This window comes from Sphaeramia orbicularis, chromosome 4 (genome assembly GCF_902148855.1).
Source record: "Sphaeramia orbicularis chromosome 4, fSphaOr1.1, whole genome shotgun sequence".
NCBI classification, from domain to species: domain Eukaryota; kingdom Metazoa; phylum Chordata; class Actinopteri; order Kurtiformes; family Apogonidae; genus Sphaeramia; species Sphaeramia orbicularis.
In genome coordinates this window covers 56,092,324-56,116,858 of record NC_043960.1, presented here as the reverse complement: position 1 = coordinate 56,116,858, position 24,535 = coordinate 56,092,324, and the positions used below count along the sequence as shown (strand labels likewise).

Sequence of the window (24,535 nt, the reverse complement as noted above, 5' to 3'; positions counted from 1 at the left end):
TTCTGGCACACCTGAAGGTCAGTAGATCAGTCTTCTGCAGATGGATGATGGGCTGATCATTTGAATCAGGTGTGTCGGAAGACGGATACATCTAAAACATGCAGGATAGTAGCTCTCCAGTTCCAGGGTTGGCCACCCCAGTCTGTACAGACTGAACCCACGTGGTTAAAAGAGTTGAAAGGGTTACGGAGGGTTTTTTAAATTCTTTTTAATGCAAATTTCATGATGTAGAATTTAACAAAAATGATCCTAAAAGTACAAGTGTCCATCAGCTGGGAAGTGGGAAGGCTCATTAAGGTTCTCAAACAGGAAGTGGCGACAGAGATGAGTCACATGATTCTGTTTACAGATCCAAAAAAATGTTCTAGGGTTAAGAATCATTTTAAATCCAGATCCACATCCACCACAGGTCACTCCAGTCTGTGGCCGTTCAACTCTATAACTCCTCCCACTGAGTGTCAGACACTTTATTACCTCCTCCAAGGAGGTTCTGTTTTTGCCGGCGTTGGTCTGCCTGTCCGTCTGTGTGCAAGATAACTCAAAAAGTTACAGATGGATTTGGATGAAAATTTCAGGAAATGTTGATACTGGCACAAGGAACAAATGATTACATTTTGGTGGTGATCGGGGTGGGGGGTCATGGGGGGGCCCACTGATCTGCCTTGGTGGCGGTCTCTCCAAGTGCTTCTAGTTTGAATCTATTTCCTTTTCCAAATTCCATTCAGGATTTTATTTTTTCTGGACCAACAGAAATATTGTAACTTCCTTGTAAATCTCTGTAAATTTCTTCGACATACATATCTGGTACATAACTATATAGCATTGTTTATTGTTTACTTGTTGGTTTGTATTTTTTTTGCTTTCTTTCTGTACTTTAAATGTGTTGGAGACACTGTAAAACACACATTTCCCCCCAGGGATTAATAAAGTATTTGTGATTCTGAAATGTTATGGTCATAACATGATCACTGGAATGATAATGAACAAATCTGAAGAGTTTTTAGTAGTTTTAGTTCTCTCGCTTACCGCCCCCCCCCCCAAAATGGAGGGGTATTTCCCACCTGCTCCTCACCTCTTTACCCCACATGCATTAGTTGTGAAATATGCCTTTTCCGTTGTCAGTATTTAAGGTTGACAATCCTGTTAAAAGTTTTTTTGGTCTTACACTCCTGTGAAACATGAGGAAAGATGAACTAAGAAGTGACAAATAACATTAAACTGTTCATTTTACTGTTAAAGTTTAACCCTTTCATGCCTGACGTCCACATGTGGACCCAGCGTTGAACTGACGTTCTAAAGGTTCTAAAGGTAATACAGTCCAAACCACATGGGTTCAGTCTGTACAGACCCTCAGACACACATGAACTAAAGGATCATCTGAGTTGGAAAACGTGGACTGATCTGGGATCTGCTACAGTGAACCTCCTCAGACCCACACATAGGTTTACTGTCTGTGCCTGAAAACCTTCAGCCTTCAGTCCACGCCAAAGTGTTTGAATGTGCGCACAGACAGATGAACTGATGACAATACTCTGTGGTGTGGGCTGAGGGTTACTCACCCCCCCACCCCCCCAAAAAATTGTCCACCACAAACATTCCATAACATGCATCTGAAAAAACTGTTGCATCATGATGTTTCCAATATCAACAATTATTGAATTAAAAAAAGCCCAAACTTGTTTCCTTGGTCTGAGGAGGTTCAATATCTTCTAAATAAAACCATGTTTTTAAAAAAATTCAAAATCCATTTCAACTTTAGCCTAATTTTAAGTAATAAAATCACTAAAAACATCTAATCTAAAAAGATACTTTTTTTCCCTAATTTATGCATGAAAGGGTTAATAAATGCGTCTGAATAAAAGCAGAATCCAATAATACTTTGTGATAATGATTTAATGAAAACGTCTTCAAATTACAACCTGGAAAATCTCTAGTAATTATTAGTTCTGTTCCTCTGCTGTGGGTTTTGCTGATCTGCTGTCCATGTGCAGAACCAGTGGATGGAATGCATGTCCACATGGATCCTAGTGTCCACATGGATCCTAGTGTCCACATGGATCCTAGTGTCCACATGGATCCTAGTGTCCAGATGGATCCTAGCGTCCACATGGATCCTAGCGTCCACATGGATCCTAGTGTCCACATGGATCCTAGTGTCCACATGGATCCTAGTGTCCAGATGGATCCTAGTGTCCACATGGATCCTAGCGTCCACATGGATCCTAGTGTTCAGATGGATCCTAGTGTCCAGCCGGTGTGGACCGCTCCGTCCTCCAGGAGAGGCTCTGGTCCTCTTCAGATCAGCTCCTTTGGAATCAGTCTGGTATTCGATTACTTCTCATTCACAGTACTTTAGTGTCAGGCATCCAGATGTTTGTTTAGGCGCCGTACTTTTTCTTTCTTATTCCTGTTGCCATGTTTTTTCCAGGGTTTGCCCAGAACCGTGTCTGTCCCGGCTTTGGATGCTCCCACAGGTCCGTTTCCAGGTTTGTAGCCCATCACAGACTGAACCCCTCTGGACAGAGCGCGAACATTTTCCTAAAAACAAACATTCCAAACAAACTTCAGACACAGGGGTCAAACATGCGGCCTATGGGCCAAAACTGGTCCCCCAAAGGGTCCAATCCGACCCACAGCATGATCTAACCAAGTGCAACAGGTCCAGATCTAGTGGTGCCACATGGACCCATGTCCTGATCAACAGTGTCTGTGTTTAGACTCAGTAACTGATCTGTGTTTAATCCATGTATGAATAGGTGTAAGTACTGTCACATGACACATGGTACAAAGAACATTTAAGGGTAAAATACTGAAATTCCTGCTGCGTGACACAGGGACTGAAAATAAACCTCATTTTATTGACTTTATTCAAATGTCCAAAACATGCTGTTCTCATCAGAAATGGATCTGAAATGAAACCCAGGGCTTTGGCTCTGATGATGAACTACAACTGGACCTGAACTTGTATTAACATCTTCTTTATCCTTATTTAAAAAGCAACTGAAAGACTCTAATTTATGAAAAACTATAGCATTTTATGTAAATGCATTTGTTTATTGTAATTATATGTAATTTTTATTTCTTTTCTAAATTTATTTGTTTATTTTTAATTATATCTAATTTCTATTCTTTTTTTCTTTTGTATGCAAAATATTCCGTTGCCCTTGGCAATATTCCTTGCGCCCCCCCCCCCCGAAGGGGAGGGCAAGGGCTATTGTTTTTGGTTCGGTTTGTTTGTTTACCCTTCAGCAGCAAAACTATTGGTTGAATTCAGACCTAACTGGGTTTATAGATTGTCAGTTATTACCCAGAATAGATCTGATTACATTTTGGGAAAAGTAGGTCAAATACCAAACACTATATTGATGTTTTTATACACATTTGAAATTTCACCCATTATAAGTAAATGAAAAATGTAAAAAAAAAACCCCAAAAACCTGAACTTCACTTAACATCTTCTTCAACTGTATTTAAAAAGCAACTGCAAAAGACTCTAATTTATGAAAAATTGTAGATTTTATATACATTTATTTGTTTATTTTTAATTATTTCTAATTTTTATTCTTTTTTTCCCTTTTTTATGTGTTTTGTTTATTTGATTGGGGAGGAATTTATATAACCCCACCCCCGCCCCCGAAGGGAAGGCAAGGGCTCAGTTTGTTTGTTAACACTTTAGCAGCAAAACTATTGGTTGAATTCATACCTAATTGGGTTTATAGATTGCCAGTAACCCAGAATAGATGTGATATTTTGAGAAAAGTAGGTAATAGTTCAAATTTTTTATGAATTTTTAATTTTTTTTTTTTTTTTTTTTTTACATTTTTCATTTACTTATAATGGGTGAATTTTTAAATGTCTATAAAAACATCAATTTAGTGTTTGGAATTTGACCTACTTTTTCCAAAATGTAATCAGATCTATTCTGGGTTATTGACAATCTATAAACCCAATAAAGTATGAATTCAACCAATAGTTTTGCTGCTAGAGCAGTGTTTTCAACCTTGGGGTCAGGACCCCATGTGGGGTCGCCTGGAATTCAAATGGGATTGCCTGAAATTTCTAGTAATTGATTAAAAAAAAAAAAAAAAAATTACTAAAAACTAGAAAAGCGCTCTGAGAGCACAGACCTCCGCCGAGGCAGATCAGTACCACCACCCCCCATCACCACCACAATTTAATCATTTGTTCCTTGTGGCAGTATCAATATTTCCTAAAAATTTCATCCAAATCCGTCCATAACTTTTTGAGTTATCTTGCACACAGACAGACATCGGGGGGGCACTGATCTGCCTTGGTGGAGGTCTGCGCTCTCCGAGTGCTTCTAGTTTGTTTGTTTGTTACCAAGATAACTCAAAAAGTTATGGATAGATTTTCATGAAATTTTTAGGAAATGTTGATACTGGCACAAGGAACAAATGATTAAATTTTGGTGGTGATCGGGGGTGGGGTGGGATGGGGGGGACACTGATCTACCTTGACGGAGGTCTGTGCTCTCCCAATGCTTTTCTTGTTATAACTAAAACACCACACACTTTTCCTAAAACATTATATAGCTTAAATGTCGTCTAAAATTTTTATTTATTTGCAACATAGTATAACAAAATATTACATGATCAAAAACAAATTAATTTTAGCAAAAAAATGTCTCCATTTTGAATGTCTGGGGTCGCCACAAATTTGTGATGTTAAAATTTGGTCACAAGCCAAAAAAGGTTGGGAACCACTGTGCTAGAGTGTAAACAAACAAACAAACCAAACCAAACACCATACCCCTTGCCTCCCCGTTGGGGGGCGGGGTCATAACCCATCTCTCTCCTGCTGCCACACATGTATTATGGGATGTGGTTCGCGTGGATTCATTCCTATCCATCAATATCTACCTGATGGAAGAAGTTCTTGTCGACCATATTCTCAATTCTCTTGACTTTCTGCTGTTTATTGGTTGCCATGGAGACATCACAGTCATTAGAATCTCTTCTCTGGAACTTGCTGTGCTGCGGCTGGAAGTCTTCTGGATTCAAATGTGGGGGGGGGTAGCAGTAGAGAAGTTTGCCCTGTAAACAGATCAAAACAGCATATTCAGTTCAAGACCTGCAGGTTTGAAATGAACAGATTTGGTGGAAATGTCCACAGAGCACAGGAACCTGCACAGGGTGTGGAAGGAAGCAACTGCATGTGCTCTAGTTTTACTGAGCAGTCAGCTGATAGTGGAGTTTTAAATGCACTTGGAAGAAAGAAGAGCTTTAAAGAGAGCAAAGCCAACAGCTGTGGGATCTGTTTTATTCCACTGGTCTACAGGTCAAATGGATCCAGAACAACAGTAGTGCCATTGGACCAGGTGTGAGTCTGTGATCCAGTCTACATAGAATGGGTTTAAGTGCAAAGGAATATTTTGCCGCGTTTCCAATACATGGTACCGGCTCAGCTTGGCTCTACTCGGCCTTTTTGGGTTTCCATTATGAAAAAGGCCCTGGAATCTGGTACCCCGTACTAGTTTTTTGGTATCACCTCCGCCGAGGTTCCAGGACTGGACCATAAAGGTCTTGAATCTCTTGAATATCTACTTATACCAACATGTGCTGTGATTTAAAGCATCGGACGCAGGTGTGACATTTACATTGACGTAATCCTTGAGGATGTAGCGGGCTGATCTGGACTGGTCGGGTTGGCCGTGGGACGTCATAAAACCTCTCATATCTGAATGAGACAAAAACACAATCATATTCATTGATATCAAACCTAATTCATCTGAATTTCAGGTCATCGGATGGTAGGATTGTTGCCTGTTATAAAATTTGGGAAGCGGCCTCACATCCATAAGCCATGAGCAGCTCCTCAGAGGTGGGCGGCCTGTCGGGGTCTTCATCTTCTCGAGGTCGGATGATGTTAATGCCGTACGTTCCTTCTAACACACACCGAGGAACTGTCTGACACACGTGGAACACATGTTAAGGACGGAACCGCACTCAGATTTTAATATGGATCCCTCCTACAGGGTTTGTACACATTTCAAAGTCAGATTCAAACTCTTTTAAGGGTCATTTTCACCTTTTCACTGGGGTTAAATCCATACCTACAGAAATACAGATACCCAGGATTATTTTACTCACTTTTTACCACACTGATGTATGTTGTATTATGTGTAAACATGTAAAATTAAGTTTAATAATAACAAAAAGTTTAGAACTTAAAGAACACAAAGTTTTATCCCAAAAAAAAGGGAAGACATTTGGTGTTCTTCAGACACACTGGAAGCAAAGAGACAAAGATGAAGATACAAATGGACCTGGAGTCGACCTGGAAAATCTACCTCTATTCTGACACAGTTTTATTTTTGTGTGGCCTCTATAAGTAGCTTTGGCTTGAGTTAACATTAAAAATAAATAAATAAATAAATCCCATCAGAGTTAGAATTTCTAGCACTTTCAAGCATGTGACCTAAAATTCCAGCACTTTTCAGACCTTGAAAACACTACATTGAAATTCAAGCATTTTCAAGGACTTCAAACACTCGTACCAACCCTGCTTCTATATCCAAAAATGACTGTTGGTTTCCTGTAATCATTCCCATCATTACTAATGTTACTAACCAGCTTATTCATGGTTATTTCAGTAGAATGAAATGATAAAATGTAAATATGTCACCAAACATATTATGAAGAAAACTTTGCCTCATTTGTTCGAAGGATGTTTGACTGAATCACATTTTCTTTTGTATTGTCCTCTATATGATGAACTGAGAACCTCTTTGTTTGATGACATGTTTATCCGAAATCCTGTTATGTTCTGGAGCACTGATGATGACAAGATGAAATGGTTGTTTAGTTCTAATGTATATAAATTAGCATCATTTGTTTGTAAAGCCTGGAAAAAGCGGCAGATGTGTTTGTTTAAATAGGTCAGTACTTTGTTTTGTTCATATCTATTGTGCTATTGTCTGGTATTTGATCTTTGGTTTGTATTTTTGGTGTCTTATAAGACCATGGAAGGGCTGGGCATGTCTGTATGCAAGACACAATAATAAAAACATTCATTCATTCATTTATACATGATAATTTCACCTTCATCTATGATGGTGGACGAAACACCAACTCCCATGAACCCATATGACATCACAACATCATCAAACCACATCTTTTGTTAATGTTTTGAGTCATCCACAACAGCAGAAATGACAAACTGTGTGTTTAAGGTCACAGTTCCTTTTGCACTTTGCTTGATAATAACATGTCCAAACTAATTTACAGGGTTCAAACAATTTTCAAGGTCAAATTCAAGCACTTTTAAGGGTCCTTTTCTAATTTTTCCAGCATGGCATCTTATCGCTGGGGTAAAATACATATCTACAAGAATATATATACACATTTCACTTTTTATAACAATGATGTAGACTGTATTATGTATGAAAATCTAAACTTATGTTTTATAAGAGCAAAAAGTTTAGAAATGAAAGAACACAAAGGTTTATCCCAAAAAAGGGAAGGTACTTGGTGTTCATCAGACATACTGGAACTAAAGAGACAAAGATGAAGGTACAAATAGGACCAAGGCTCCTGTAGTCCAGTGGTATATTTAAAGACATAATTGGTGTTTGTTTGACCTTTCAAAGTCACTGAAGGTCAAAGGTCATGGCACTAAATGAAAGCCCATATGTGACTTCCTATCTATTACCAATAGGAATTCTATCAGTATCTTCAACTGTTTTACAGTTACAGCACTTTGAAATGTGTCCCACTGTAAACCAATGGAGATGTGGAAAATTCAAAAAACTCATAATAAATTAAAAAAATTTAAATTTCTCAATTCTTTGAACAAACTTAGTAGACCTTAACCCAAAGAACCTCTGCTATGAATTTCAATAGATTCTGGTTGATGGTTTGGAGAAGAGATTTCTAGAACAAATGTTTACAGACAGATGGACGGACGAACGCCAACTGATCCCAATAGTCCATCAGACCTTTGGGCCGTTGGACTAAACATGTACCTGGAGTCGACCTGAGAGCACCCGGTAATTTACTTTTTTGACCTAAAGTGTTATTTTTTTATAATGTATCGCCTCTGTAAGTAGCTTTGGCTTGGATCTATCCTGTCAGAGTTAGCATTATAAATAAATAAATAAATCACATCACAGAGTTATAATTACAAGCACTGAAACAAAAATTCAAGCACTTTTCAGACCTTGAAAACACAACACTGAAACTCAAGCATTTTCAAGGATTTCAAGGACCTGCATGAACCCTGTATTTTAAAGAAAAAGGTCGCAAAAGAAAAATGAAATGGGTTTGACCTCAGAATCCACTCAAATAAGAACCACCATCACAGGACCAGTGGATCGCAATTATTGAAGGAATATATACAATGGAAAGGGTGACTCATAGACTGCAACTACGGGAAGCTCGAATGGACAAAAAGTGGAATAAATGGACCGTTTACAGAGGTCAGAATGGTGGGAAAACTGGATAATGCGAATGAATTGAAATGTGTGTAATGTACCCAAGCAATGTTGGTTTGTTTGCTTCTTTTTTTTTTGTTAAATATATGTGTAGAAAATGTCAATAAAAACTTAAGTGTAAAAAAAAAATAAAATACAAAATCCACTCATATAAAGGATATAAGGGACACGGCCGGCACATGGTCCCTCATCTGATCGATGGGTAAGATCCCTGAACAGATCATCTCAGCTTTAGTGGAAACAAATGAGGGCATGACCAGACCAGGGCAGTCACAGAGGCAGAGGCCCGGCTCCACATACAGGGTCTGGGAAACACAGCAGGAAAACACAACATACTCACTACGAGCGTTCTTTTCAACAACTGTAAACCATGTATGTGTCCAAGTATGAGTCAGGTACCTGAAAGTGCTTGGTGTGTCCAGGAGTGGCTGAAACTGAAACCTTTTTGTTCCTCAGAATAGTGTTGATGGTGGAACTCTTTCCGACATTTGGATATCCAACCTGTTGAATTCATGAAGGGTTTAGAAAAGTCACAGAGGTAAGTATACGGGACAGATGGTTTTATACAGTAAAAGACCTCCATGCATGTTGGTGGTACCAGACCAGTAAATGCTGATTACTGCTGTCCTTTCATGTCCTTGTGGTCACTGTGGAATGTTCTGAGCCACTGCTGACCTGCTCAACAAATCAAACTATGGAACTTTTTTGCAGCTGCTTTTACAAATTGGGTCATTTTGTACTTAAAGACAAAGTATAGAACATTTTATTTTATTTCATATAGACTAGAGTCTGACCGATATGGGATTTTTGGGACCGATGCCAATACCGATATTGGGGGCTAAAAAAAGCCGATAACCCATATATCGGCCAAAATATGAAATAAGAACATGGATATACACAGGATAAAATACTCTTAGATAATGGTGGACATGTGGATTAACAGTTGCATCTTTGTTTATGTCACAAAGATAACTGACCCAACTTTAAAACGCTGCATAATAGTCTGACATTAGACTTATATGTGACCTGTGGGAACCACGGGGTGTAGATGTGGTAGTTTTTATGGTGGGGAGAGCAGACTTTAGGGAAAAGATGTGAGTCTATATTTAATAAGTAGTGACATAAAAATTGTTGACCCTGGTTTAAGGCAGATGTTTCACTCACTGAGTCTCTCTCACCTTTGAACAGTATAAGCCCCAAAGTTTTCAGCACAGTGAAGCATACTGTTTAATCAAACGGAACTTTATACATTTTTGCTGAGTAAAATCCATTTTGAATTGTGGGACTGATCAGAATTGTTTCCATATCTAATTCAGACCAGTACAGACTGTTCACTGATGCACATTGAAAATATAGTACTGCTGATTTTTCATATTTAAAAATGTTTAAATTCATCCTGTTGTGTTCAGGTGGAGGATATGTAAGGATATACAGGGGTTGGACAAAATAATGGAAACACCTTAAAACATCAACAAAATATAATTTAATATGGTGTAGGTCCGCCTTTTGCGGCAATTACAGCCTCAATTCTCCGAGGTATTGATTCATACAACTTGTGAATTGTTTCCAAAGGAATTTTAAGCCATTCTTCAGTTAGAATACCCTCCAACTCTTTTAGAGACGATGGCGGTGGAAATCGACGTCTTACTTGAATCTCTAAAACTGACCATAAATGCTCAATAATGTTGAGGTCTGGGGACTGTGCCGGCCATACGAGATGCTCAACTTCATTAGAATGTTCCTCATGCCATTCTTTAACAGTTCTAGCTGTATGGATTGGGGCATTATCATCTTGAGGTGAAGGTGTTTCCATTATTTTGTCCAACCCCGTATATAATTTAGGCAATAAACACATTAAGTAATTGTCCAACTGTGTGTGCTACTAAATTTTTCTTTGTGCTACTAAAGTTTTTAACTCGCTAGCACCAGTGCTACCACCTAAAAAAGTAAACATACAGCCCTGAAAGTCCTTATTTATGGCATTGGACACGCACAGCGGATTTATGGGACACAATTGGACAGCAGGAAATCACCAACCAGTTGTGGATCCAGAATTTCCCAGTGACCCGGGTACCGTTTACTGAACTGTGTGATGTTCTTGAACCTCTGGTGTCCTCAGAGAATACATTTATCTGTGTTTCCCATTTAAATTATTATGTTACTGGTGATGCGTGGGTCAGGGTTTTTTTCAACCCGCTGGTCCCACTTTTGTGGGACCACAAAAGTGGGACCAGCGGGTTTTTTTATTTTACCCACTCCAACCTGACCCGTGGGTAACTTGTAAGTGATCTGTGCATCACTAGCTAACCATCAAATATAATATAAAATATAATAGGCTCTAAAAGGCTAAATATTTTAACCTACTATGGGGAATTTATACATGATAGTGGACAGATTTGTGTGTCTCTGCTCAATCAATGACCCTCAGGTTACCCACGCATCACTAATGCCTACTGGACACAAACAGAACATAAGGCACGTTTCCACTGCAGGAACTTCAAGGTAGTTTTATGGGGGGGGGGGGGGGGGGGCATTGGTACGTGTCTCCACTACAGGAACCGCCCCCATGGGTCAAATTACAGGAACATATACTGTATTTTTCAGACTATAAGGCGCACTTAAAATCCTTTAATTTTCTCAAATTTTAATCCGGTGCGCCTTATGTATTAATTCTGGTTGTGCTTACTGACCGATTTTATGTGGTACACGGTGCTCAAAAATCTGTCAAAATGTTTTAGTACAACTTTGGTAAGCTACGAAGCCACACCGCTTGATGGATTTTCGGAGCATTACGGTTGTCAGGAGCCTCGAGGAGTAATACGTAGTATTGTGCTTTAACATAATATTACGGTGTGTGTATAAGTGGCTAAGGTGTCAGTCTTAAGTGTCGTCCGAGCTTTCACAAAGGCTGGAATCCTCACTGAACAGCTAAGTAACAGCAACGAGACTGACTTGGATAATGATGAGAGGGATCCGGGCATGCTTGATGCCGAAATCGCCCAGCTGTTAAACTCAGACACTGAAGATGAAGAATTTGATGGATTTGTGGAAGAGGAATGAACTGAAAAAGTGGGTGTATTGTTTTGTACGCTTATTTTGCTAGTGCTGGCTCCCCCTCTCTTTTTTCTGATGTTACAACGGAACAATGTTGAGAGTTATTGTGATTGTGGTTGTTGTGAGTTGAATGAAGTTTGACTTATCTGAATGTTTTGTTTCACTTAATGCGCCTCATAATCCAGTGCACCTTATGGCCCAAAAAATACAGTACAGGGTTTAACCAAGTCCCTGCTCCTGGGGGCTGGTACTCCAAACAGCCCTGAAAACTTCTGGGTAGAGTAGAGCTGCAACCGATTAATCGACTCAAAGTGATCCAAAAAAATCATTCAACCACAATTCTCCTGAATCAAAGCTTTGTTTCCCTCATTTCTCTGCTGTTAAACATTGGTTCCACTGTTGTGTTTCACACAGACACTTATTGTGATGCACAGAGAAGCTTCAATTCAGGAAAACTGCAATAGAAAATCTCCCTTCAATCAATTCAAGTCAATTAGTCGAATCGTGAATATTTGCACTGGTTTCAAGCACCTAATCTATTAATCGGTTACAGCTCTAGGGCAGAGCTTAAAGGTTTACTTGATGCTGATTGGGTAGAACCAGTGGAGGATAGAGAACAAGCAGCATTTTTAAAGCCCTGCAGAAGATAAGTAGGAGATGGTAGATTTAGGGAGTACCAACAGATTTTACTATTAAAAGAATAATGTATGATAAGTGGACCAGCGTAGATATGCAGGTGCTGCTGACATTCTATGACCAAACTGGGCGTACAATGATCACAGCTGATTACATCGGCAGTGGAGACACAGCAGCTGAGGGGACGCTCCTGTAAACCCCCCCCCCCACTTGTACCCTGAAACTCCTGTGGTGGAAACCCCACCTGTGGAACACCTGTAGTTGTGTTTTTACCCACCAGCCCCACTGTTAGTTGTCCTTCTTTACACGAGGGCCCGTTGTGAACAGACCTAAACATGGCCAGGAGCTCGTCCTTGTGCAGCAGACGGCTGGAGTTATGGAAGGAGGATTCAGTAGATGAACCAACAGCGCCTTCGGCTTCTTCTGCACCCTCATCTTCTGAGCAGGTGTGCCAGTCCTCCTCATCTACACTAATGTGTTGATGTTCTTGGTCCTCGATATCATCCTCCTCATCATCATCTTCCTCATCCTCCTCTCCATCTGCACCCTTAGGACTCAAGTCTTCATTGTTTAGCTGTTCTTCTTCTTCCTGGTCACTCTCGTCATCTTCTGGATCTTTCGTTTCCATGCCCTGTTGACACATAGCAGAACATACAGAATAGAAAGGGCATGTCCTGGTCTCCTATCTGTTTGTTTGTCTTTTGTAAATAGGTGTGTGTGTCTCAGTCAAATCCATAATTGTGTCTCTACAATCCTTTTGGTCCATGTTCACTGATGCATGACTCAGTTTCTGCAGTAAAACAGTCAGATCCATCATCTCCAAATGGATCCTTTATCCTGATCATGTCTGTAAAACTAAGTCTGAACTCTGTTGGATTCATCGGGACATGACTGACTCAACTGGAAAGGAGTTCCATTAAAGCAACTAATCCTCCTGATCAGAAGAACAACAAACATGAGTAAATCAGACATGTTTAGGTGATTATTTGGATGGTCCATTCACTTCTCCATGGAATGGATCAGTGTTCAACCTTCTCAGTTGTCCTTCAAACTGAACATCTGTCCCTCCTCGTAGATTCTACAGCTGATATATTTGGTGGATAAATATAGTGTGTTGAACAGATTTACACCAACAGAATCTCCAAGGTGGACGAGAGTGTTCTTTTAGATTTGAAAAGTCCAACCTAACGATTGGACTGGATTTTCCACCATGATATTCAAATGAGTTCAGGTCAAAGGTCATGTTTGGTCATTCTGTGGAGCTGGAGACGGATTAAAGGCACTATTTCACTATTATATGTATGAATGATATAGAAGTGGATCCAACTGCATCAGAGCTTTGATGGGATTTGGAGGAAATATTGGTGGTTGAAGGTGATGTCAAATGGAGCTGAGTTCAACATCTGGAGGTTTAGAGAGTTGGACAAGATCAATATATGGAATCAGAAGATGGATCCAACTAGGAATCAAACAGTCAACTGTGTATGAGGAAGTCTAGGACAGTGGGACAGGTAGGGACAGGAAGGACACACAGCCTTTACCTCGAAAAGTCAAAATTATGGGACAGAAAACAAATTACAGAACAAACCCAAATGTCACTTGGGCCCTTTTGGAAATGTTGTGGCTCAGTGCATTGTGGGAATGTGAGTTCCGTGCAGCATCAGTTTGTCTGTTGGTGAGTGTTGAACCCACATGTGTCCTTTACCTCCATCCACCGACTAGACCCATTCTGGAAAACAACCCTGGTGGACTGGAGGAGTTTACGGTGGAAACATCTGGATCAATTACTACTTGAATCTGTGATAAACCACTTTCGCTTCCCACAATGCACTTGGTGACAAAATTTCTGAAAAGGCCAAAGTGACATTTGGGTTTGTTCTGTAAACAAGTGGACTGTGTTTATGATGGAGTCATCTACGAAGGTGTTCAATATGAGGCGAGTGATTCAGGTGCAGAAGCACTGACAGACTAATGGATTAGATCAGGGGTCTCAAACATGCGGCCCGTGGACCAAATGCGTCCCACCAAAGCTTCCAATCTGGCCTGCAGGATGAATTTGCAAAGTGCAAAAAATTCCTCAGTCAAGGCTGTTGAACTCATTTTAGTTCAGGTTCCACATACAGACCAATATGATATACAGTCAAATAATAACAGCAGAATAACCGACAAAAAAGAATGACTCCAGATTTTCTTCTCGGTTTAATGTGAAAAAAATAATATTACATTATGACAATAAATAATGACAACTTCAAATTTTTGTCTTTCTTTTAGTGCAAAAAATAACATTAAATTATGAAAATATTTACATTTACAAACTATCCTGTAACAATAAAATGTGAATAACCTGAACAAATATTTACAACCTGAAATGTCTAAAGAAAATTAAGCACAATTTTAACTATTTTCTGCCTGTTACTTAGTGTTTAGTGTCTTTGTAGATCTGATCTATAATGCACATGTAGAAATGATAAATTGAGGCAGAATATTGTTAAAATTGCACTTATTTTTCTTAAAGAAATTTCTGTTTTTTCAGGTGTGGAAAGTTTATAAAAGTAACTATTTTCATAATTTAATGTTCTGTTTTGTTTTTTTGCACTAAAACAAAGTCATTATTTATAGCTTATCATGCTATTATTTTATTGGTCCGCCCTCCTGCAGATCAAATTGGGTTGAATGTGGCCCCTAAAAGAAAATGAGTTTGACAGCCCTGGATTAGAGATAATGAGGACATGACTGGGGTTGGACACATTTGAACAAACATCTGGGATGAAAGTCAAATGCTGCTTTAAGTAAACATTTAAACTCCAGTCTACACCGCTGTCCCCAGTGAAGGCACTCTGACCTTTGACCCCATCACACAGCCCTAGTAGCCAACAGCACCTCACCTTGTCCTCTGCTTCCAGACGATCGCCTTCAGCCAACGCAGACCAGAAGACGGCCCTCAGCCCCTCCTTCTCAAAATACCGGGCCCAGACTTGCCTCTGCTTCCTGGTCAGCAGGTCAGCCTTATTCACCAAAAGCATGTTGACCTTATCCTCTGACACTTCCTTCACATAGGACTCCTAACAGCATATGGCACAAAACATACTTCAAACTAACAGTAAACACAGGACAATCTGGATGAAGTATTTGTGGTGTAGTTTAAATTAGGGATGCACCGATATTGCTTTTTTCCAGACCGAGCACGAGTACTTACATTTGAGTACTTGCCGACACGAGTACCGACACTAGTCCTTAATAATCCCACTCCAGTTCTTAGTTCCTTTTGTAAATGCGCTTTATTGTCGTTATTAGTCTGACTGGGACAAGCTGCTGCTACTGACATTTAATGTGTTGGAATGAGCGCTTCTTAATTAATCCACCAGGGGGTGCCGCTCTTAATTAACCCAACTGGACAAATACCACGAAGAAGAGGAAAGTTTTTTGAGAAGAGGAAAGTCAGTAATAACAAACATGAAGACAACAGAGGTAACACTAATGTGATACTAATAATGTAGCGTTTTCGCTGGTAAGGTTTAAAAGCAAAGCTTCAGCAGGTAGAGAAAAGAGAAATGAGTGATAAGTTTTGTTTTCACTTCCGCTGGCGGCGGTCTGCACCGCTCCGTAACCCCGGCCCAGCCCTGGGTAGATGTCCTAAATCTGTCAGTAGTTTTTCTCTAACTCACACAGTGGCTCTTGGAACAGATCTTCTACCTCCACGGTTCCGCTGGTATTCTCCGTCTGGGTGCGCATCCGCCAGCACCTGGAAAATGGATGGAATGTACGCAGAGGACGGACAGAACGCTGCATCTGTATCTGTCTGTGTCTTTAACGTTACTTGCAGTCAGCGTTACTTTTATCACCGTCATTTATTTTGTTAAATCGCCACACTCTTCACACCCCCCACACATTATTCCTCCTCCTCATACCTGGTGCACTCAACTGTGAATGTCACATGGCCGTAAGTGGTATCGGTGCATTTGTATCAGATTACATTTACGAGTACGAATATGAGTAAACACACTGAGTATTGGAGTCGATACCCGATACTGGTATCAGATCAGTGCATCCCTAGTTTAAATATTCAAAGTGATACTGACCAGGTCTGGACATCTGAACAGCAAAGGGTTTCTGGCATCAACTATCTGGACGACAACATCACTACAGACAAACACACAGAGTTTGACATTAATTACAGCTGCAAAATGATTAACTGATGAGAAGTGAAGATTACATTCATACTATAAATATAAACCTTTATAATCTATAATGGTTTGATAGTTTTTAAAGGAAAACAAACAAACTACTGAATCCAGCTTCTTTAATGTTGAAGGTTTTCTGGTTTCTCTCGTTTTCTGTGACACTAAAAGTATTGGTCTGTTTAAATGAATGGAAAAAGGATTGATCTGGATGTAGATGTTTTTATAACCGACTGAATTGGGTTCTGCCTTGTGATGCTTTTAAGTACATTTTGTTATACTTTTAGTACCTTTAAAAATAATGGTGTTGTTTTATATGTATGTTCTTATTTAGTGTTTGATGTACAGTTTTAGTACTGACTTTTATTGTGTTTGATGTAGGGATTTCCCAATTTTTAGAAGATTGGATCAGATTTAGTCACGAGATCGGGCCGATCCGCACCCAGTTCTGGGGGTGGGAGTGGGGGTGGGGGGGGCAAACACTCATCCTGCTCCCTCAAATTGAAGTTTCCGAAGGTAGGAAAAAGGAAAATTAGCTGCACAACAGCAGGAAGCTTAGAGGAATTATTAAAAGGTCTATAGGTTTCACTTTCAGTTTAAGGTCCGGTAGTGATGCGTGAGTCGGACCTGTGGGGCTTTTGTGGAATTATTTGACCAGACCCATGAGTACCCCGCTGATGTGCGCATTACTAACGTATGATGCAGAATGCACCCCCATATAATCCCTGGATGGACCTGTCCATAGACACGCTACAGCAGTGGCAAACATACGACCTGTGGACCAAAACTGGCCCACCAAAGGGTCTAATTTGTCCCACAGTATGAATTTGGAAAATGCAAAAATGATACTAAAGGTATTAAGAGTCAAAGGTGTCATTGTTGTTTTAGTTCAGGTTCCACATTCAGACCAATTGTGAGCTCATATAAAATAATAGAATAATAACCTAGAAATAATGACTCCAAATTTAAATCTAAATTTCATTGTAAAAAGTCTGCTGTCTGGGCCAGGACACTCTGGAAAAAGACATTTTAAATCTCAATGAGCTTTTTCCTGGTTAAATAAAGGTTATGAAACTAAATTAAATGTGTTCATGTTGTGGAAGACATTTGAGGATGTTGTGTTGAGTTTTGCGAAACACTTGACATCATTTTTAAAACCATTTTCTGGCATTTTACAGATTAATGAAGAAAATAGTTGAAAGATTAGACCAAGGAAGGAATGCTTAGTTGTGCCCTCACCATCAATAGAACACAAAACATGTTCTAGAATCAAGCAGAGGTATGAATGGACATGCATGCAGAGCTCTGCCTTCTACCTTCGCTCGATCACCCTCCACAGCTGTCTCCAAAACTCCAGGTTCCTCTCATAGGGGGTGAGAATTAACTTCTGTTCCTCCTCCAGCCTTTAGAAGAAACACTTCAGTTAGTGACACTGAGAGTACAGCACAGATGGACCAAAGCACATATAGAATAGAATAGAATAGAATAGGAGAGGAGAGGAGAGGAGAGGAGAGGAGAGGAGAGGAGAGGAGAGGAGAGGAGAGGAGAGGAGAGGAGAGGAGAGGAGAGGAGAGGAGAGGAGAGGAGAACACAATAGAATAGAATAGAATAGGAGAGGAGAGGAGAGGAGAGGAGAGGAGAGGAGAGGAGAGGAGAGGAGAGGAGAGGAGAGGAGAGGAGAGGAGAGGGGAGGGGAGGGGAGGGGGAGGGGAGGGGAGGGGAGGGGAGGAGAACACAATAGAATAGAATAGAATAGAATAGAATAGAATAGAATAGAACAGAATACAAAAAAATATAGTATAATGTAATATAGGATATACACAGGTAATATATAGAATGTATACAGTTAATATATGGGATATACACAGGTAATATATAGGATATATAAAGGTAATGTAGGATATATACAGGCAATATAGGATATATACAGAAAATATATAGGGTATATAAGTAATATAGGATATATACAGGTAATATAGGATACAAACAGGTAATGTAGGATATATACAGGTAATATATAGGATATATACAAGTAATATAGGATATATACGGTAATACATAGGACACATACAGGTAATGTAGGATATTCACAGGTAATACATAGGATATATACAAGTAATATATAAAATATACACAGGTAATATATAGGATATATAAAGGTAATGTAGGATATATACAGGTAATATAGGATATATACAGAAAATATATAGGATATATATAAGTAATATAGGATATATACAGGTAATATAGGATACAAACAGGTAATGTAGGATATATACAGGTAATACATAGGATATTCACAGGTAATATATGGGATATTCTCAGGTAATATATAAGATATATACAGTAATATATAGGATATATACAGGTGATATATAAGATATATACAGGTAATATATAGGATACATACAGTTAATATATAGGATATATACAGCTAATATATAAAATATATACAGGTAATATAGAGGATATATACAGGGTGGGGAAGCAAAATTTACAATGAACATTTAGTTGTTTTTTCTCAGCAGGCACTATGTCAATTGTTTTGAAACCAAACATATATTGATGTCATAATCATACCTAACACTATTATCCATACCTTTTCAGAAACTTTTGCCCATATGAGTAATCAGGAAAGCAAACGTCAAAGAGTGTGTGATTTGCTGAATGCACTCGTCACACCAAAGGAGATTTCAAAAATAGTTGGAGTGTCCATAAAGACTGTTTATAATGGAAAGAAGAGAATGACTATGAGCAAAACTATTACGAGAAAGTCTGGAAGATACTATTAAAGAAGAATGGGAGAAGTTGTCACCCGAATATTTGAGGAACACAAGTTTCAGGAAGCGTGTGAAGGCAGTTATTGAGAAAGAAGGAGGACACATAGAATAAAAACATTTTCTATTATGGACATTTTCTTGTGGCAAATAAATTCTCATGACTTTCAATAAACTAATTGGTCATACACTGTCTTTCAATCCCTGCCTCAAAATATTGTAAATTTTGCTTCCCCACCCTGTACAGCGAATATACAGAATACATACAGGTAATATATAGGTTATATACAGCTAATATATAGAGTATATACAGGTATAATATATGATATATGCAGGTAAGATTAAGAAAACAAGGTGCTTGTGTTGTGACTACTGCTGTGACGTAGGGTGAGTATTGCAGTGTCCAAATGGTTAAAGTATTCAGTCCTTTTCATAAAGGACATACAACAATAACACCAGTGTTACTCACTGTGCCAGCTCTCGTCTCCACTCTAAGAAGCTGTCTCTTTCTGCCAGCTGAAGAGCATCTGGACTGGTGCTTTCATCCCAGTGAGGCCTTGGAATTGAATGAGAAAGACAGATCAACAGTTAAAAATGCAACTTCATAACAATCTTAGTGAATTTATCAGATCCTGTCAACTTACCGTCGTGGAATTCTGAGAAAATGTTTGTTGTCTTCATGCAGTTTTTTCAGCCTGCTTTTCTCTGCAGTTGACAATAAGCCAGCTCTAGCTTCTGCTGGCACAAACTTGATGTTGAGCTTCTCTGAAAAAACAGAATAAATCAGTCAGAGGCAGAGGCAGAGGCAGAATTAAACACTGTGAACAAAAAGGAGTTTTCAAAATGTATCTACAAAAGAACCAAAAATAACCTTTGCTCCTTTAAGCATCACAGTAAATGGACACACATCCCATAATAAACGAAACAGAATAACATCATAATACAACCACAACTAGTGCTTGCCAGTCCTTGACAGTACCTGCTTCTGTTCTTTAAAATAAGTCTGCGATCCAACAGGTCATGTGTGCAGAACCTGTTCAACTCCTGCCCTTTAACTCAGTTCAGCTGATATGTGCTCTCTTTACAATAACTCTATCCTGTGTACATGCTACAGTAGTTTAACACCACCAGAGTGTGAATGTGAGAGCGAATGAATAATGGATCAATAATGTAAAGCACTTTGGGTGACTTGAAAAGCGCTATAGAAATCTAATCTACTGTATGTCCCAAAAAAAATTACAATCGGACTTTCCGCATTGATAACTTTTAAAATAATGAAACGATCTAAATGCTATTTCAGGGTATGAAACTATAACTTGTTCCCTACATCTTGCAGAAAACCCCATTTAATTTGGTTCAGTGGTCAGAGAAATGTGGATCTGTGTAAAACATGTCATGGGTTGGTTTCTTCCAAGTTTGGCACTTGGATGTTCTTCCATCCATATGAAGGAAAATATTCTGCTCACAACTGACAGGGCAACGAACAAATGAATTCAAAGTCTGTGCATAAAATTACATCAATGATGTGTACTCGTGTGAGGTTTTGTTGTTGAAAGATGTTTGATTATTTAATATCTTTCTTTAATCGTTCATTTTCGCACGTTGCAAAACTCAAAAATCTGCTTCCTTTTTGATGTAATTCATTATTCATTTCATTAGTTGAAAATGAAAAGAAACAAACGGTCACTTTTTCAAAAGAGATATTTTTGTGCGAGAACTCAAAGAATAACTTCATATTTGTACGGCGTGAACACAATGGACAACATGTCTCCTTACAAAACTTGGAGGGAAGGGACTTCTGACATGTTTTACACAGATCCACATTTCTCTGTGACCACTGAAGCAAATCCAATAGGGTTTTCTGCAAGATGGAGGAAATAAGTTATAGTTTCATACCCTGAAATAGCATTTAGATTGATTCACTATTTATAAAGTTACTATTGCAGAAAGTCCGAGTGTGATTTTTTTTTTGGGACATACGGTATTACCATTCTACATCATAAAAGGGAAGTGGACTCTGTGTGTGTGTCTCAGGTATCACACTAACTCTGTACAGAGCTGACCGCTGCAGTTTGTCACACTTATGGATTTTTGATCCAGCAACAGACTAATGAAAACGGTAAGTTGATCAGACCAATATTTTGGGAGATATTAGTAATTTGGAATACAGTAATCTCCCAATAGCCAATCACGTTGCTATGGCCAGAATCATAGAATCATCATTGAAGTGGGTTACCTAGCAACAGATAAACAATAGTACCACGTTGTCATGGTGTCAAATTTCCTGTGCAGAAACAGACATGTCAGCTGAGAGGTTATTCAACTGAAAATGACACATGAGTTTACCAAGAAAATAAAGGACTGAACTGGATCAGAGGATCTAGAAGCTGTGGTTCCCCATGGGTCAACACAACAATTATTATTATTTATTATTATTGGATGTTTGACCATTTCCTTTCTGTAATGTGAATTTGGTTTTCTACTTAAAAATGAAGAAGATGAGGCGTTTGGTTTAATGTGAAGTGTTCCTCTAAACCGGAGCCATCAGGGCGGGGCAGATCCCACCGATCCAGACCAAATCCAAAAGTGTTCCTTTTGTGGTTGGTTTCACTGACTTTCTCATTGGCTGTGAAGGAGCTGACATGTTTACTGGAACATATGGAATGGTTTTTACCCCTGGGCCAACTTCGACACAAGGGTTTTGTAATCATTTTGTCATCTGTCTGTCCAATCAACAACATAATTGAATTATCTGAAGAAGCACTGACATATCTGCACCACATTTACACAAAGACAATCTAATGTAAATTAGAAGGCAGTAACCTTCAACAGAATCTACACGATATTTGGATGAGGGGGATCTAGAGTGCACAGCACTTCATGTTTTCTAGATCTGCTGTGGAAATGAAATGTAAACGTCATGATGGAAACCACAGACAGACAAAACTGCAAAAGGCCATTTAAGATGAAGGAGAAGGATGGGGTGAGTCACTAAAAGTGTTCTTTAAACGGTGGAAAAGACTTCAGCAATATTCAAACAATGTTATGTTTATCAGATTCATCAAAAGGAAAATGATCTTGATTATGTAAAACACTCAGTGTGAGGTAATTGTACAGTAATAATTAAAACCTGACAACTAGTGTTTATTATCATAAATAAATATGAGTTAGCTTTAGCGCTGTATTATTTACCAGCAACAAACTCTGTTCCTGCGAGTTCCGCAGTGGCCAGAAAATCATCCATAGAGCTCTGCTCTGTCACCGACTGTAGGTTCAACCGTCCCCAGTCGTATCCATCATTCAGTTCACTGGTGTGGCGCTGTCAACAGGAAACATCACAGACATTATTATATTTGTCAGATTTAATTAGCTTTCACATGATAATTTTCATTCCCTTTCTTTCAAGTGAAATGTGTACTTCTGTAAAAAGTTGTTTTTGAGTGTTTCAGCATTTTTTACATGCTGCGAAAATTCTCAAATTTCTAAACTAAACAGAAGCTAAACTAAACAAACTCTATAAAAGCCTTGTTGGTTGTGTGGTCAAATGTGTCGTCACAAAACTGAGGATACGTCTGTTTGTCTGAGCTCAAGACTCTGGGACATACATGGTTATTCCATGACATCCATGACTGTATGATGATATTAAAATAAAGTATTATTAATAAAGTTAATAGTGTATTTACATATATAAGTCTGAACAAATATTATTATTAAAGTTAATAGTACATTTACATATTTATCAGAACTATAACTTTATATAATCAGTTAAATCTTTTTTTCTACAAGTGATACTGGCATTTTGTAAACAGTTCCATAAAATACAGTTCTTAAAGTAAAAAAAAAATGAGTCCGTTTGTCAAATGATAGGTGGAACTTTACTTTCGGACTCTGATGTTCACTTTGGTTGGATCTGGTCCAGCTGCTTTACATGGTGTTTGCTTCAAGGACCAAACCATACTCAGGTCCATAAAACAGAAGCACACTTATGTAGACCTGTTTTTCTCTGTTATTTGAACTCGTTTGTCAGATAAATGTTTTTTTTTTTCTGTTATTTGAATTCGTCTGTCAGATAAATGGTTCCTACCCAGGTGTCTCCTCTCCTCTTCCCTCGGCTCGTCTGCACTTTCTCTTTTATCAGAGCTCGTCCCAGTCCACCTCCTCCGCCGCTTTTCTTCTTACCCATTTTCCTTCTGTTGTTGTCACTTCACACTAGATATTTAAGAAATTATACACATAAAAACGACTATCAGTCACCAGCAATGACACACGTGCCAGAAGTTGTTGTCGTAGGAGAAAACGGCAGCGGAACAAACCAATGTGACCGGATATCCGGTCCAACAAAGACCTGGTTTTAGACATTTAACATCTCAATTTAATTGTCTCTCAATGTAAAATACTAGCCATATGTTGTCTAGAAATCTAAAATATTTACTCTATTTGGTGTATTTTATTCTAAACATGTCTAGTAATAACGCAGTGGTATAATCCACTTGTTGTTCAACGAGTAAATGGGTCCGGAAGGAAAAAGGAAAACACCACAATAGTTCCGTACAGATAACAGGTCCTTTTCCAAGACAGTCACAAAAATACAACTAAATTCAGCTTATACTGTTTACAAATTTAACGTGCTTTACAAAACAGACAAATAAATATTAAACTCTTCTTCACCATCACACACACAATTTAAATGCCTTTCTAAAACATAAAATATACAACTCAATAGTGTCTGAAAAATACTGGAAATTTATAAAATGGCCAGAAAGTGAAAGAAATATTACTTAAAATCATCAATAATTTTTATCCATGGGCTGAGGCATTGAGGGATAGATTTGGTTTTGATGTTGAACCCTGGGACTTTTATCACAAGGTCCAGAAAAAATGGAACATTTGTTCTTTTCTCGCCAAGTGGTTCAGAAATTCTGTTCAGATGTGCAACTGGTTCCAAAATAAATGTAGGGATCTTAAACCATTAAAGATATAATGTTAAATAAAAAATACTCTCAACACAGATACATCACTTTAGGTTAATATTATTCACATTCTGGGTAAAAACCACAAAAACAAATGGAAAAAACAACTGACAAACTGAAACTGTCTGAAAAACCAACTACAAATATGTTTCTCCTCTATGAATCTTTGAAGAAACTCCATCCAGCTGTGGAAACCATTTGTGAAGCTGCTGAAATGTGTTTATTATTTTAATGCCTGTTTTTTCATGTTTTATCATTATGAATATTGCATTTATTATTTTAATGCCTTGAGTTTTTTGTAAATGCTGATGTATGTAGTGCCATGGCATTTCTTGTTGTCTCTATGAGAAACTGTATTTTTTATAATAAAAAAGTAATTAAAAAAAAAAAAAAAAAAAAAAAAAAAAAAAAATGCTTTTCTAATGTGAACCTGAAGATGGCAGCACAGAACAAGTAAAATGAGACTCC

At 38.5% G+C, this 24,535-nt stretch overlaps 1 protein-coding gene across 1 annotated transcript; it reads right to left on the bottom strand.

The window, feature by feature from the left end:
* Positions 1 to 1,876: 1,876 nt before the first annotated feature.
* lsg1 (large 60S subunit nuclear export GTPase 1) lies at positions 1,877 to 23,585 on the bottom strand. The gene is made up of 14 exons (XM_030131911.1): positions 23,182 to 23,585; positions 22,290 to 22,416; positions 19,742 to 19,862; positions 19,567 to 19,653; positions 17,637 to 17,723; positions 16,222 to 16,282; positions 15,028 to 15,204; positions 12,420 to 12,773; positions 8,852 to 8,953; positions 8,614 to 8,757; positions 5,813 to 5,936; positions 5,618 to 5,697; positions 4,881 to 5,054; positions 1,877 to 2,538 (listed from the first exon to the last, which is right to left on the bottom strand). Exons 1-14 carry the CDS (start codon positions 23,278 to 23,280, stop codon positions 2,359 to 2,361), a joined length of 1,917 nt encoding a protein of 638 aa, XP_029987771.1. The 5' UTR covers positions 23,281 to 23,585; the 3' UTR covers positions 1,877 to 2,358.
* Between the last annotated feature and the right edge of the window lie 950 nt (positions 23,586 to 24,535).

Coding starts and splice junctions, on each gene's coding strand:
- lsg1 (XM_030131911.1), bottom strand. CDS start 23,280: ATGGGTAAGAAGAAAAGCGGCGGAGGAGGTGGACTGGGACGAGCTCTG. Junction 22,417..23,181: donor AGAGGAGAGGAGACACCTGG/GTAGGAACCATT, acceptor TCCTGTTGACAG/CGCCACACCAGTGAACTGAA. Junction 5,698..5,812: donor GCTGCTCATGGCTTATGGAT/GTGAGGCCGCTT, acceptor TGTCTCATTCAG/ATATGAGAGGTTTTATGACG.